The sequence below is a fragment of the Chamaea fasciata genome, unplaced genomic scaffold (genome assembly GCF_029207755.1).
Source record: "Chamaea fasciata isolate MVZ Bird 193981 ecotype frontalis unplaced genomic scaffold, bChaFas1.0.hap1 SCAF_3, whole genome shotgun sequence".
Lineage (NCBI taxonomy): Eukaryota > Metazoa > Chordata > Aves > Passeriformes > Sylviidae > Chamaea > Chamaea fasciata.
The window spans coordinates 99752996-99768467 of NW_027094088.1; the positions used below are offsets into that span (position 1 = coordinate 99752996).

Below are 15472 nucleotides of genomic sequence, written 5' to 3' on the forward strand. Positions count from 1 at the left end.
GTTCCATTACAGCTCATCTGCTGGGATGATTTAAGAGTTGGAGCACATCTGCATGGAATCAGCAGTTACTGCTGGCTGCCCGTGGTTCTGACACTGCCTTTCATGGGGATCAGCTATGGGCAATCTCTCACAGACATCAGATGACAAATATCCACATTACCTTATTTCCTTGAAAGAAGGGGAATCTTTCAGCTCTTTCATTCCTTATTTATAAACAAACTGATCACATCAGGGTCACTTCACTAGACACCAATATACAAGACACGGAGAGCAATAAAATAATAGCATTTTTATTTAAAAAGCAGCAGTAAACATCCCTGTTTGCAGTCCTGATTCCCCTTCCAAAGGAAATAGCAATTTCAGATCAAAATGCCAGATGGGAAGTGAAGAAATATTACCCAATTTGCTGGAGACAGCACCAGGGTGGTTTTCTGTTAGCACCTGGAAATCCTTACGCCCTACAACACAGATTAGCTTCATCACTAATCCAGAGGAAAGACCAACAGCTCTCAGCATCTCTCATTGCAGCAGCAACCCCACTTCCATTGTATTAACTTATGAAGTCTGGCACAAAGAAAAGAGAAAGCCCCTGAGAAGAAATAGGAAAAGGAAGACTGAAGAGCATTTAAACTAAGATTGTCCATCTTATCAGGCTTTAGGCTAAACTGTCAAGATCTCACAGCAAGGAGGTGGTTTAGGACTCCCCTCTGCACATGCCTCTATTTCTGCAGTTCACTTTCAAGTATCATCCAAAATGGGACTGCTTGTACCATGTGCACCTTTCTTACTCTATACAAGACTAACACTGTGTGTCAAAAAATATTTTATTCTTTAATTGAAACAGAAGCTGAGCAGGTTCCACCTCCATGAAAAAAATTACAGTTAAAATTGGTTACACTAACAGCCTCCAGTAACACTCAAACAGCACATTATCAACAAAATAAAACCCAAGATGTTCCAAAGAAATATCCATGTTGTCCTCAAAATATTTGTTACACAGAATACAATCAAGTTTACTGGTTATGACAATTCATAGAATTTCTGCAATGTTTTCTTGAGATGCTTACAGTCCACTGCTGCAGTGCATCCAATAGCACAGTGTGTCATGTGCTACTTCTCCATAAAAAGGCCACTGAAATATCTGTCTGATTGTGATCCAGGCTGCAAACTGCTGCACAGGCTCTCCCAAGAAAAGAAGTTTCCTGAAGATCTCACAGCTCATCTTTACCCAAGTCATCCAGATCCACATCACTGAGATCAATGTCATCTTCAACTGGAAGCTGTTAAAAAGGGAAGGTTTTGAGTACACGTTTAGAAGTGCTTAATGCTCAGAGATCCCAGAGTTGGAAAGATTCTTACTTCATTCTGACATTCGTAAAGCTCTCTCCTGTCATCTCTTTCATTCAGAAAACTCCAAGTGCACTAAGCACAAGACATGTGATCAGAGTTTAGACTAGGAGGTTGTTTTTTACTAATCAAAATACTCCAGATGAAGGCTATACAAATAAACTATGTAACAAAACTACTACCATATTCCGTGGTTTTATCTGTCTGAAGTAGATCAAAGGACTGCAAGTAACTTTGGTTTCTACAGCAATGTTGAACCTTAAGAAGGTAGACTTGGTCACCATGTTATTTATTACACAGGCTTTACCTGACAAGCTTTCCGGCATTAAGACCTTGATGGCAAGGTCAGCATATTGCAGAACCCAAGTCTCCACAACACTGGGGTCTTGAATGCATGCACTAACACCTCCCTTAGTCAGCACTGGTAATACATTTCTGCCTCAAGGGACCCAGCTTTCAGATCACATCCTAACAGTTAGGCAGGAACATGTGGTCCACAATCTCAGATGATCAAAGTACCATAGAGTCTGTTGGCAGTATTAAGATAATGGGAAACCATCAACACAATTTGCCACAATCTTGTAAGAACAAGAACTTTGACACTGACAGGTGTTAGTTCCTCTCTCCTGTCACTTCTGAACACAGCGACGCCTCAGCACTTTCAGAAATGGAGCACCTCTTACCTCACCATCTTTGCCATCCCAGGGTTCAACTGAATGAATTTTGGGGAAAGCTCCACCACCCACTGGTGCTGTAGAACCACGACCAACGGAGAGTTCCCTGAGAAAAAACAAGTAAAAGTTAAATTTAAGAAATTCCTTCAACCTCCATCTACCTGGAACAGAGCCTGCTTCACATAAGAGGAATACAAGTTCAAGATTTCACCTATTTAAGTAGATCTAAACTGTAAGGATGCAAAAACTTCAAGAAGCAGAAAATGACAGAGCCCTTAAAACAGCATTGAAAATTTACAACTGGATTCAAAGACGTGTGAGATACACTCTTTCAGATTTCAGCAGTGTAAAAATCACAGATCAGTGCAGCCTCTTTAACAGTTTATCACTTAAGGCAACTCCAACAGGAGTCTGTAATTCTAGTTCTGGAATTCACCTGCAAGTGTTAGTTGAAATCACCAGTGATCTTTAGTGGAGACAGCCTCCATGGGTTCCAAAGGGTATGAGGTAACCAGCTTTGTTTGAGACATTCTATCCTGAACTTGCTAGTTCGGCATGCTCAAAAAGCCCAGCATTAAAATCCTGAGGAGCTAATCGTTTTGCATCTTTCAGAAGCAAGTAAGACTGAATTAGCATTCCTCCCCAAGTGGAGTTCACAATTTTTATGCTCTTCACAGCACCCATTTTCTTACTTGTTTGTAGTCAACACTGCTGAGACTGCCTATTAGATTGCAGAAGCTACCTACAGCAGCTGAGTGAATGGTCAGCCACACCAGCTGTGATTATGCTGCTTTCTCTAGGCAGCACAGATGAGTTGAAGTGTCAGAAAGAGATTATTCCAGCAAGCAGTGCCACACAATAAGACAATACAAACCAATTACCTAATGCAATATAAGCTGTTAAACTGGCTGTTGTGTCCTGGAAGCACCATCCAGTCTCACCCAGGAGAGGCTTCACTAAGATGGACTTTACAGACTAAGAAAATTTGCCATGTCTGACAAAGGCAGACACTTTCATGTGCATTAGTACAAACTGTCAGGTATTTCTCTGCTTGCATCTGTATCCTGAATTTAACTTGATGCCCTAAGATGTTCCTTTTTTTGGCATTAAGAAGAAAGTCTGATCACTTTTACAGGTAAGAATATAGCACTGATTCCATTAATTCAGTAGAAACTGCTTTCAATTAATACGTTTCTTATGGCAAGGTGGGGAGAGGCTGTTGCATTTGCTTTTGGAATTCTGGCTGTTCTCCAAGGACAGACATGGAAATAACACTTCTAATGTAAGGTCTCAAGGGCTCTTGCATAACTTATGGCAGCTGGTACTTTATGTGGAAGCAGAGTTCGCACTTCACTTTGACCACACTAAACTAAAAGCTTAAGTTTAGCTGCTCTGTTTCAGTGCTGCTGCCACCTTCTGTCATCCTCTCCATTTCCTCTCCCTATTCCACTCTTCTCAGCACTGGCTCTTGCCCAGCTACAAGAGGCAGCTTCATGGGACTTGTGCTGAGCAATGAGCTCAAACTGACTTTTTGGACGGATTGTTTCAACTCTCCCAATTTATCAAGGGCCAGGAGAATGGAAAGGTGGGAGAGGGAAGACAGGGGCAAACTGAATCAGAAAGATGAACAGCAACATATACAACCTCAAGAACTTAACAGCACTCATGATGATTCCCAAACCAGGGACTTTCCAATTACTAATGACTAGTCAGAATGCACCATTTGAATTAAATGGAATTCATTAGTAAGTTATTTCTTAAGTTACTAGAGAAACAGAACTTTCCAACATCAAAGTCCACTTCTGTTTTCAAATGTTGTACTAAAACTACCTAAGTCTAAATGGCCAACTTAATTCTGCACACTACAAAAAGGTAATGACTGCTTTACTGCAATTCCCATTGAAACCATTCCCTTACTCCACTGAATTCTCATCTTAATTCCCTTGACTGTGGCAAGTCTTGTCTGATGCAGCAGAATCTGCTTGTGACCTAAAGAGTCATAGCCCCAGATACAGAAAGATTTAAGTCACTTAAAGATTTCATACCTGAGAAACTCATTAATCCCTTGCTCACTGAATGATCCTTTCAGAAGGGCAAATTTCATCTTCCGAGCATTAACAGCTGCCATTGCTGGATACCCAAAGCCTCCAATCCCCAGAGAGCTCTCGAGATCTGACTGAGCACCTGCTTCTGTCCACAGCCACCTTGAGGAAAAGATGAAACAGAAAATTAATAATGAGGATAGGCACTACAATAATGTTCAAATCACATATCCTGCAATCCAGCAGAGTTCAAGCAGGGCTCTGTATTGCCCTTGACACTTTCAAAGTCAGCAGGGAAAAGGAGACTCCTGATCTTGAACCTTGCAACAGAATAAAGTCCCCTCCCAGCAGCACCTCTAGGCCAGTCCCACCCACAGAGCCACCAAAAGCTGGTAAGAACAGCCACTAAACACAGTGCAGTTATGTTAGCAACCTGAACACACTGCTACACTTTAGCCAGTATTAGGGGGAAGACTTAAAAGTACTCAAGTGACAGATGTGAAGATTATAAAGTCCTGCCTGTGATTATAAATATCACTGTGGAGGATTTCTAGCTAAGGACACTCAGTCTCAGTTCCTCTCATCTTAGCAAGTCCCCTGAGGAAGCTCTGGAATGAGCCAATCTCAGCATTTTCCCCCAGGCTTTCATGCCATTTTGCTCCTCTTCAGTGCAATCAGTGTGACAGAACAGCTCTCACTTTCCCTGGAGAAGTCCCAGAGATCCTAACCTGCACCTGACGGAAGGAGGAGTAAAGGCATAGCCTGCTGGCCTGTTTCTTTGGGAGCATGAAACATGTTAATAAACTGCAATTTACTTGGGTTTTTTTTGAGAATTCAACAGTCACACTGGCAGACTCACCAACCAGCAAAAGATGGTAAAAGAAACCTCCCTAAAATGCTTGAGTATTCAGGACAAAAGTAGAAGATGCCTAATCTCATTAATGCTTAGGTATCACTTGTAAATGCAGAATTTGAGAGGTGGATGAAAATTTAAAAAAAGGGCTGTTTTAAAGGAACAGAATTCCCATCTCCAGTAATTAGTGAAATACCAAGATACGCTACCCTGAACAAGGAAAAACTCTTTCTGTAGCTAAACAGGTATCATACAAATTTTATCCCATTACCCCAAGAAATTCTCACATCTTTTCCAAGACAACCAGTGGACAATAACACTTACCCCCACATTTTCTTTTTGTATTTTTCAGCCATTTTTAACATGACATCCAGGTAAGAATTTCTCCCTGAAGCTCCTGTTTGTTAAAAAGAATTGGACAAGTTAAAAATACACAACTACATGCTTTAAGTGACAAATCCATACAGAAGTCTGCTTGCTTGTTTGTGTACCTGTGTCAAGAATATGAGGCAGGACAGAAATGATGCAGAGCTGATGAGCATCACAGGTACTCTTCAGAACATCCTCGCTAATTATCTAAAAGAAAGCAGCAGAAAGTCAATGACAGTAATACCTGGTTCTTTAATTGTGACTCTACTTTCCTCCAAGAGCCTAATAACTCCATCCTGCAAGGTAGTAAGCACTGAAACAACTTGACACAAAAGCTTACATGTCTGTTCTACTTCACTGGTCCCCCAGTACAAGAGTGATTTTCAAAGAGTTCATGAAGTCTTCTGTTGAGACTTGCAGCAACAGGAAACTATGCAGTACCAAATAAGGCTTACAGAAGGCACAGTAAGATGTCACTCCTTGCTCAAAATCACTGTTCTTGCCCAAGGCTGGAAAGAGCTCATGCAAATGCCTGTGAGCATAAGGACAGCCAGCAGAGGCAGCCTTTGCTGTGGATGAGGATGTACAAGCAACAGTAACAGCAACACTAGTTTTGCGGGATCAGGCTCAAAAAGGAATTTATCCAGTGGTCTCTAACCTTTGATTGTGCATCCCACCAGTAAATAAATTTCTAAGCATGCAGCCTCTGATATATATAAATCAATTATATGCATATACACATAAATCAACATATATTGCTGTATTAATATTAGAAAGTACTCAAAATAAAAAAAAATCAGAAGGATAAGAAAGATTAAATAAGTACCATATAAAAATATCTTTATGTTTATTAATAATACAGGGGGTTTTTTGTCGTTTTTTCCTTCTTGCATCCCAACAGACTGTCTTGTGTGCACCTCACTTTGGAGACAAGTGATCACCATTTCAAACTTACTAACAGCAGGCTGAAAAAAGAAGTCGCCTGACAGAGGGTAGAGTTTTTTGGACAACAAGCAAAACCACTCACTATGCATCTCCTAATGGACAGCTTGCAAATGACAAGGCCATGCTCTCTTATTATAAGAAAAGAGACGGGGCACAGAACTCAACTTTTTCACTCATTCCTCCAGAGCAGATTCAGACACCCTGGCACCATCCTGTCAGTGCCTCCACTGTATCAATTCTGATCATATTCCAGACAACAAAAAATTGACGGCAGAAATGAACATTCAGCTCTTTGTTATTCAAAGCTTGTCATCCTTTACTTTCTGGGGCAAAATAGTGCAGCAGCACCACACTTAGGCAGTTTTATTAAGAGTTCATATAAACCTGTAAGAATTGCTGCCAAGAGTATGATGGAAAAGCAATCTGAGAAAATGATGTGTAGGTACCTCCAGGAGCTCAGGTGGTGGTGCATTATCAGAAAACAGATCCAGAGCACGAGCAATGATATCAGATCTAGTTCTCCCACCATCATAATCAACGGGGTCTTCTCCTTTCTGGAAGATTTTAATGGTGGGAAATCCACGAATCTGTAAAACAAGTTTAAACCATAAGCTCCAATAAACCTGTATATTTATGGTGGAAGTTATCTGATGTCCTCTAGACTAAGAGCAAGGGAGGAGATTCAACATCTTCATGTATCAAGTCTCACATGTTCTGACTCAACTTGAATTTTGTAGCTTCCTACCTTTGCAACAGTTCAGAACAATGTTAATGTACACTAAAATGCTTCTTTGGGGTTTGATGAACCAGCAGTGGTTTCATCTCAATTTAAATGTACCAAGGACTGCAGGTGTAAGCACCATGAGGACTATCTTTACCCTTGATATTTTATTAATTTCCTGATTTCTCTGGGAGTGGACAACACTGGGCACACATGGCAGCAAGTGGACCTTAAGTTCCTTCTGCTACACTTCCAGTAAATCTTGCTCAGTGCTCCCTCTACATTGTCAGCCATGTGCACTTGGAGGGAAACTATGCAGCACATTTTAAGCTCTGTGGACTGTACTAAAAATTCAAGAGTGTTCATTCTCCTTTGGTGAGCAACACACTTGATCAGGGCAGGTGATATTGTCAGAGTGATCCCTGATAACTGGCTCCAAGAGTTCCAGAGATGCCCAACCAGCCTACACTCTCAAGAAAGAGACCTCTCACTCCAGATGATAAAGGTATACAAGACGTTATGGAAATAAATAGCCTTTCTTCTCAGCAACATCCAGAACAATTCTTTTTCCTCTTTCTCCATTTATGTTGTTAGTGACATTCATTATTTGTGGGAAACAAATTGAATGTGTCACTTATTTTTAGCACAAAACATTTAAGTATTAAGGAACAGTTCAGTAAGGATTGAAGAGAAATCTGACTTGGTAGAGATGGAAAGGAAATTGTAACCACTGTAGAGCACACTCACCCCATATCGGCCTGCCAGCATCTGATTGACTGTTGCATCTACTGCAGCCAGCTTTACTTTTCCTTTTGTTTGTTCCTTCACCTCAGTGGCAGCAGCTGCCCATTCTGGCTCCAGGCTGAAAAACAGAGAGTACAAGTGCCTTAAGTTCTCTCAGAGCTAGCAAAAGTATACCACACTTCAACATTATGTAGCACGTTTCACTGAAGAAAAAGTCTCTTGCTGAGAATGACAGCTAAGAGCATTATCCAAACAAGACTGATGTCCTTCAGGAAGGAATGGAAATTTTATTCTAACTTCCAGATTTTACTTCTACTGATAACTGGGAATTTTACTGCTATGGAGGAGTGCAGCCAGAGCAGCACCAAGGGGTCCTGAGCAGAAGCCCACAAATTTTTATTAGATCACCTTACAAAAAAACTCATTTATGGTATACTAGAGATGCAAGGTCTCTTTTAGGGGATTAAGGGTATTACACAAAACAGGCACTAACAGGAACTGAATTGTTAAAGTAAAACCACATTTACTTTTTGCAGTGCCCACACCATGGGGCATAAAACTCCACCATCCACACATCGTCACTATTCATGACATTCTTATCAAAGCTGTCATCAGTTAGCTCAATCACATCCTTCTTATCTCCACCTCCGCTCTCCCGGCTCTGTAAGAAACAAACAGACCCTCACGTAAGAAGTAACCAAAACTGGTCTCCTACACAGGCCAACTTCTGTGTGTGTCACATTGAACCAAATGATCTTTATTTGAGCAAGATACAAAACAGGCAGTGTTAGGTCATACAACTTTCCCTATATAAAACTGACAGTACACGCAGCCTACTCCCCACAACATTTTCAAAACACGGCAAATGAATCTTCTCTCGACAAAAGAGAAATCAGGTCAAGCTGACTACCAAGAAGATGTGGAAACACTTTTTCAGCTCTTCATGCACTAATCTGTCCATGAACAAAGTGCTCTCCAACCTCCACCTCCATCTGGAACCAAGTCCTGGTTTCCAGGCAAAACAAACGTGTGGGAGTTTGATACACACTACAGGGTAGAGTCCACCCAGCTCTTCTATGTGGCCACCCTGAGGGTGTCAGAATGTACTTGCACCAAGACTCAGAAATAGTAGGAACAGCCGGAAGCTTTTCCATTTACCTTCAGCGAGAAATACAGCAAGCCAACTTCAGAAAAACACTACCAAGCTAAAAAACCTTAATCTGTCTAATTTAGATTAGGATTGGGCAAATGATACCTGAACCACCTGGAGAATGGGGCTAACAGGAACCCTGAAGTTCAAAGAGAGATGCACCTGGAGGGTAACAGCCCCATGCACCAGTACACACTGAGAACTGACTAGCTGGAAAGCAATTTTTCCAAGAGGAACATGACTGTCCTGGTGGACAAGCTGAACATAAGACAGCACTGCGATCTTGTGGCAAAGGTGGTCAACAGCCTCCCAAGCTGCACTAGGCAGAGAGTTGCCAGAAGGTTTGAGGAGGCAATCTTTTCTTCTGCTTAGCACAATGTGGAACACCTGAAGTGCTGGGTCTAGTTCTACACTCCCCCATAGAACATGCATGCACACACTGGACTAAGTCCAGCCAATGGTCAGAGCTGATTAAGGGCTTTGAGCATCTGACATGTGATAAGAGGGTGCAGGAGAGTAAAGAAAACAAAGGGAGGCTCTTCACTGCAACAAGAGACAAAAGGGACGAAGCTGAAACACAAGCAATACCATTCTGTGATTCTATAACCTAGAACATAACAGGAAAGATTTCTACTGTGAACACAGTCAAACACTGGAACAGGTTGTCTGAAGAATGCAGCCCATTCAGAGTCTCAGTTCTTGGAGATACAACTTTAGGGACACAGCCCTGAGCAACCTGCTCCAGCTGGCCCTGCACCGGGCAGGGACCTGGACTAGATAAAATTCCAGACACCCTTTTCAAATCTGTGACTGAGTTGGGAGCTTTGATCTCCGGTACAAGACAGTCTCCAGCTGAAAAACAAACACACATTCCCTCAAATACCTGTTTTCCAGAACTGTATCCTCCACTTCTGCCACTAAGACGTCCTTTCACCAGGGACCGAAGAGCACTGAGAGCAGCATCGACAATGGCGTCACTTGTCCTGCCACCTGCAGTGCAGCAAAATAAGTGATCAAACCATCAAAAGGCCAGTTTAAGGTATGCTCCTAACTTAATCACAAACTTAATCCTCCCCCACCCTCATCATCTTTCAGGAAAAGCAGGACTGGGCCGTGAGTGATACAGTACCAGTGGTGGGACATCTGACTTAAACACAAGCAGCAAGACTGACTTCACTACACCTTTTCATTACCTGGCTTTTCTGATGAGGACTGACTCCATGGCAAGCTCCAAATAAAAAGGAAGAAAGGAATATTCCTTGAAACTCCCTATCAAGCTCCAACAACTATGAACTGCAGGTGGGACTGTTAGACAATGCTAAGACATACACAATTTGGTCAAACCATTCCCACCCATCTGTCTCTCCATTACTACAAGCACTAGACAGGAAGGAAAAACCACCCAACACAGCATCAACAGCCACCATGATTACTGCATCCAGGGAAGTTTTTAGGTATGCAACATCTAAAAATTCAACGCATTACCCTGATAATCCTCTGCTTTGTTTTTGTTGGCTCCAAATATCTTGATAGTTGGAAACCCTCTGACTCCATACTGTCCACCCAAGGACTGATGTTTATCTGCATCTACTGCACCCACTTTGACTACACCCTGCAGAAACAAAACAAAAAATGACACCCAAGACTTTTACAGCAATTTAACACCTTTTATACTCTCTGGTGGGGCCAGAAGGGGAGGGGGAAAGAGAGAGGAGCAGTTACTAGGACTGCAACAGAACTGAGGTATTTTACCCCACAAGCATTAAACTATAGAACACTATAAATGTCCACTTCTTTCTTCAGCGGGACAAAATAGATTTTAAATTGTTTGGTTGTTTTGTTTGGTTTTCTAAGGAGGAGAATATATATATATATATATATATATATATTACATAGGCAAAAGTTCAGCTAATCACAACATGACTAATTTTTCTATAATTAAAAAATAGTCAATACAAATGGCTTAAAAAGCTGCTTTTACTCCTAGAAAATAGTAATGGGAATTCAAAGGGACAGAACTGACTTTCTTCCTCTACGAGTCAACGGCTTCTTTTAAAAGGATACAACAAACCAAACCAAAATCCCAAGTTTTCAAATGCCTGAATAACACTTTTCTGGCCAGATAAGTATTAAGTGAAAACGGTTGTAAAGACCAAACCCCTTCATGTTCCCAATCCAGGTATCAAACAGCCAAACTCTCTTCAATCCACTTCCACAAGCACATTTGAAAGGCTAAACTTACTTTTAAAGCTGTTGCTGCTTTCTTCCACTCAGGGGTTAGCCTTTGACAATGACCACACCTTTTAGAAAAAAACAAACAAAAAAATGGTAAACGTCATTCAGATCTGACAACTATTTCAGTCCCTTACAGCAAACTGTAGGAAACTGAGGATTTACTCATGAAGAGGAAAGAGCCTGTGCCACAAGATCACACCATCACTCAGGCTTCTGAAGAAAAACGTCCACATTACATAGACTGCAGCAACACTAAAAGAGGCACAGCAAGGCTCCCCCTAAACCTCTCAGTCCAAAAAGTGTCAAGCTGTTGCAACAAAAAGCCACTTTCTCCAGAATGTGGAGCTTTGGATGGCAATATCACAGAGGATTTGTACAAAGATGGAACATATATATATCACCAGAATTTAAATGGAATAGATTCCATACTCTGGACCTGAGCACAATAGGAAACAAAGAGAGATGCTAAATTAAGATGCACAAAGCCAGTATATTTAAATGGAAATTGGAAATTTTAAGTGTGAATTCAGATCTGTGCTATTACATCAGAATTATTCTCAGAAACACAGAAGTGAGGGACTTTCTCACTTACCTACTGCACTTTAATCAGTCATTTTTAATACTAATTTAACCAGAAAAAAAATCAAGTAGAAAAATGGCATAGGTTTTGCTACCAGACCCTATTTGCCAACTTGAAATGCCAATTCCTGCCTTTTTCCCTCATGAAAATACTTAAAGCAGGAATCCCAAGTACAGCTATTTTGCTAGTCATGAGGCCATCAGACTGAAAAACTGTGCTACCAACAACTGAAGGAAACCTTGAGCTGATCAGCAGCAGATTCCTGTACTGCTCCTCAGTCATAAGAGCAAGCAAGAACACAGCTGCAGTTCTTACCATGGGGCATAGAACTCCACAAGCCACAGGCTCTCGCTCTGAATGACCTCCTTGTTGAAGTTAGTTGGTGTGAGCTCTATCACATCATCACTGGCTGAATATAAACCGTTAACTGCCAGGAACAAAGTGCAGCTCACTGTGCCTACAACAAAAAGCAAAGACATCAGCAGTCCGGTTGGAACACTTACAGACTCTCCTGTTGCCATGGCTGAATCATCTCCCCACTCTTTACAAATCAGGAGTGGTGGGAAGGGATTCCAGTTAGACCAAATTAAAACGGAAGTTAAGGCAAGATATATGCTCTCCCTCCTCGCTTAAAACATGATTCCATAGGATCACGTAAAATAGGGTCTGTGCCTAAAGCTAGCTGGAATTGTGCCACTCCTGCTATGGCTCTCCAGAGACTTGTGTCAAAGCTCCTACCCTAACTCCTGCTGGTACCAGACCACCAGAACTTCTGCAGGGATCCCCACCATCAGCTGTGTTTTCTTTCAGTTCTTATAGAAACTCCTAAGCCAATTGTTCAAACCTCTTGCACAGCAGGCACTCAAACACGTCTTTTATAGGATCACATCACACAGGAGTGTCCCAACTAGGCTTGGCACAGTTACACTGATTTTAGGACCAGCACTTGATGCACTGGTAGTGCATCATTCTTGCTCCTGAGGATCTTAGTCTACCATTGATTTGTGTCTTTAGGAACAGACTGGAGAACAACAGCTAAATCTCTCTGGTTAACAACTCATGCACCCTGAGAAGGCTAAAAGAATAACATTAAATGTAGAAGGAAAGTGCTTTTTCTTATGTCTTTGTACTTCTAATAATTTCTGGAACTTATTTTTGCTCGAGACTTTGTATATAAAAGCTCATAAACCTTCCTTCTACATAGTCAACCAGGGAGGCTGAGAGATGACAAATATCTCTATTACAAAATCCAGCCAGCAAAAGACTTTTCTTAATCTACTTGAGACTGGAGGGAGTAAGAGCTCAGACATCCAAGTCAGAACCAGACATAAAAAAGCTTTGCTGCAAGTGGTTAACAACTTGAATGGGAAGCTGCACATTCTCTCTCAAGACTCAAAATGAGAGAAAAACAGGTCAATGATGCAGAAACTCTACAGCACATGCTATACAGACTGCACAGCATCACCTGCACTTTATCAGTCCCTTGCAATAAAAGCCAGTTTCATTACCCCTATTCTGCAGGAGAGTGAAGCTAACAGAAGCAACATCTTCCAGGTTACTCAAGCAGAGATCAGGATTGAACTGCCACACTATAAACCAGTGCCCTCTCCACTGCACCACTGCCCCATCCTATTGGTTTCTTCTATCATGAGGATGCAACCCTTTTCTTCTGGCGTGATCAAATTGGATTCCACCACCAGATGTACATGTTAGATTGGCTCTGTCTCTTCAGTACGCCCATACACAGGCAGCACTTTGTCAGCACTGATCAACTGACTTCCAAGGCGATCCATGGCTGTCACAGCATGTTACGGTGACCTACAGTAGCAGCTGCTGCTGGGGTAGAGTAAGAAAATAAGGATGGGAAAAGCTCCTTGAATGTTACACTCACTCTCAAGAGGAAAAACCTCCTCTAGACAGAGTGAGACCATTAAATTGAAATCAGCATATTCTTGCTTCACCTTTTAGGTGATCTCTGGCAGAATACATTCAGAAGACAGAATTCACTCAGGACTTCTGTCCCTTGAAAGAGAGAAGCTCTAGCTTATGTAAATACACCTGCTAAAGAGAACTCAGAAAAGAAAGCACGTGGTGAAATTCACCTGGTCCCCCATCACTGCATTTTTTTAAACTATGAGTCATGAACTGGTGGCATAACTTTCCTTTCTGTAGTGAAACATTCCAGGTTTAATTCAACTTTAGCGAAGAAGAAGATCATTTTCCTACAAGTATCAAGCCAGATAAATGCAAATCTGTCCTTCTTATTAAGAAAAAAAGAAACAGATAATCTGATTTCAAAAGCTGTTTTCTAATGTAAGCAAATCACACAGACAGAAGCATCAATAAACCAGCTAAGGCAGCTCCATGCTGGTATTACTAGTCCTAATTGTACAGTGAAGTCGCAAGTCGGGAGATCTATTATAAAAAAAGCTTTTGTCACGGGATGCTGATGATGATTATGTGAACTCCTTCTACCATTACCCCTCCTGCAGCAGAGCTCGGTGTGCCGAGGCCCACACATCCCTGCACACGTGCGCTCGGCGAGCCACAGCCTGGGGCAGAGCTCCCGGCACATTCGGCGTTTCCATCGAAGGGCCCGAGTGGGAATCGTTCACCGATTCCTCCGGCACACAAGAGGCGGCAGCAGGGGACTCGGACTCCTCCGCCTGACCTCGGTCACTGCTCTCGGGCTGCCCACAAAGCACCGCACCGCAAGGCAGGGCAGCCAGGCACGCACAACACCGCCGTTTACTCAGATTACCCAAATCAAAGGAGGTCTGTGATTAGGGTGTGAGATAACCATCGCTTTCTATTCTTTTGTTAGTTTATTTTTTCTGCTCGGATCTTTAGGATCTCTCTACGTGTTCTTCGCTTACCCACCGAGCAACCCCCGCGGCACAGACCGGCCACAGCCGCACCGCGACTGCGAGCGCTGCCCCCACAGAATCAATGGGGTTGGGAAAGCCCTCTGAGATCAAATCTAGCCCGTGACCGATCCACCCCTACGTCATACAGACCACGGCACTCATTGTCCCGTCCAGTCTTTCCTAAAAATCCTTCAGGGACGGCGACTCCACCACCGCCCCGGGCAGCCCGTTCTAATAGCTAATCACCCTGTGTGAGAGGAAATTGGTCCTAACGTCCAATCTAAACCACCCCTGGCACTCCATAAGACTATATCCTCTAGTCCTACTGCAAGCAGCCTGGGAGAAGGGGCCGATTCCACCCGGATACAACCTCCTTCCAGGAGGCTCTCCGCTCCGCCCGCAGAGCGGCCACATGGCCCCGGGCCCCGCTCCCTCCCACCGCCACGGGACCCGCAAAGCCAGGGAAAGGGAAGTCGCATCCCGACGTGTCCCGCTGCCCCCTCAGACCGCCCCCCGGACCCTCACGGCTCCTACCCCACCACAGCCGGCCCGCGCCGCGCACCCCCATGGCTGCCCCGCTCCCTCGGCCGCCGCCGCCGTCACCACGGCCTGCGCGCCCCGCCCCGCCCGCGCTACGCGCCCTGCCGTGGCCGCCGCGCATTGGCCGCGCCGGCGCCCGGGCAGCGCCGCAGCCAATGGGGAGCGGCCGCGCCAGCTGCTGCGGCGCGCGGTGAGGGGGGGAAGCGCTGAGGGGCGGAGGTGGGGGAGGAAGAGGGCGGCGGCGGCGGCGGCGGCTGGGCAGCTTTGGGGTTTTGGAGCTGCCGGGGGCGTGAGCGCGGTGCAGGTGGCCTTGGTGAGCTCTGGTGTACCGGGGAAAGCTCTCTCGGTCTGCGTCCAGCAGTTTCCCAGGATCTTGCCCTGTCCAGAGCACTCCCAGCCGCTCCC

At 43.6% G+C, this 15472-nt stretch overlaps 1 protein-coding gene across 1 annotated transcript; it reads right to left on the reverse strand.

Moving 5' to 3' along the window:
* Window positions 1-270: 270 nt before the first annotated feature.
* Window positions 271-15127, reverse strand: PDIA6 (protein disulfide isomerase family A member 6). Its single transcript, XM_066179927.1, has 13 exons — window positions 15062-15127; window positions 11976-12117; window positions 11088-11145; window positions 10331-10457; window positions 9729-9835; window positions 8223-8356; window positions 7699-7813; window positions 6677-6817; window positions 5408-5492; window positions 5241-5313; window positions 4067-4225; window positions 2031-2127; window positions 271-1280 (listed from the first exon to the last, which is right to left on the reverse strand). Exons 1-13 carry the CDS (start codon window positions 15093-15095, stop codon window positions 1212-1214), a joined length of 1341 nt encoding a protein of 446 aa, XP_066036024.1. The 5' UTR covers window positions 15096-15127; the 3' UTR covers window positions 271-1211.
* Between the last annotated feature and the right edge of the window lie 345 nt (window positions 15128-15472).

Bases quoted from the DNA above. Each gene is read 5' to 3' on its own strand.
- PDIA6 (XM_066179927.1), bottom strand. From the start codon at position 15,095: ATGGGGGTGCGCGGCGCGGGCCGGCTGTGGTGGG. The intron at 11,146-11,975 runs GTAAGAACTGCA...TTTTTCTAAAAG, and splicing joins GTGGAGTTCTATGCCCCATG to GTGTGGTCATTGTCAAAGGC. The intron at 9,836-10,330 runs GTAATGCGTTGA...GCTGCACTGCAG, and splicing joins CAAAGCAGAGGATTATCAGG to GTGGCAGGACAAGTGACGCC.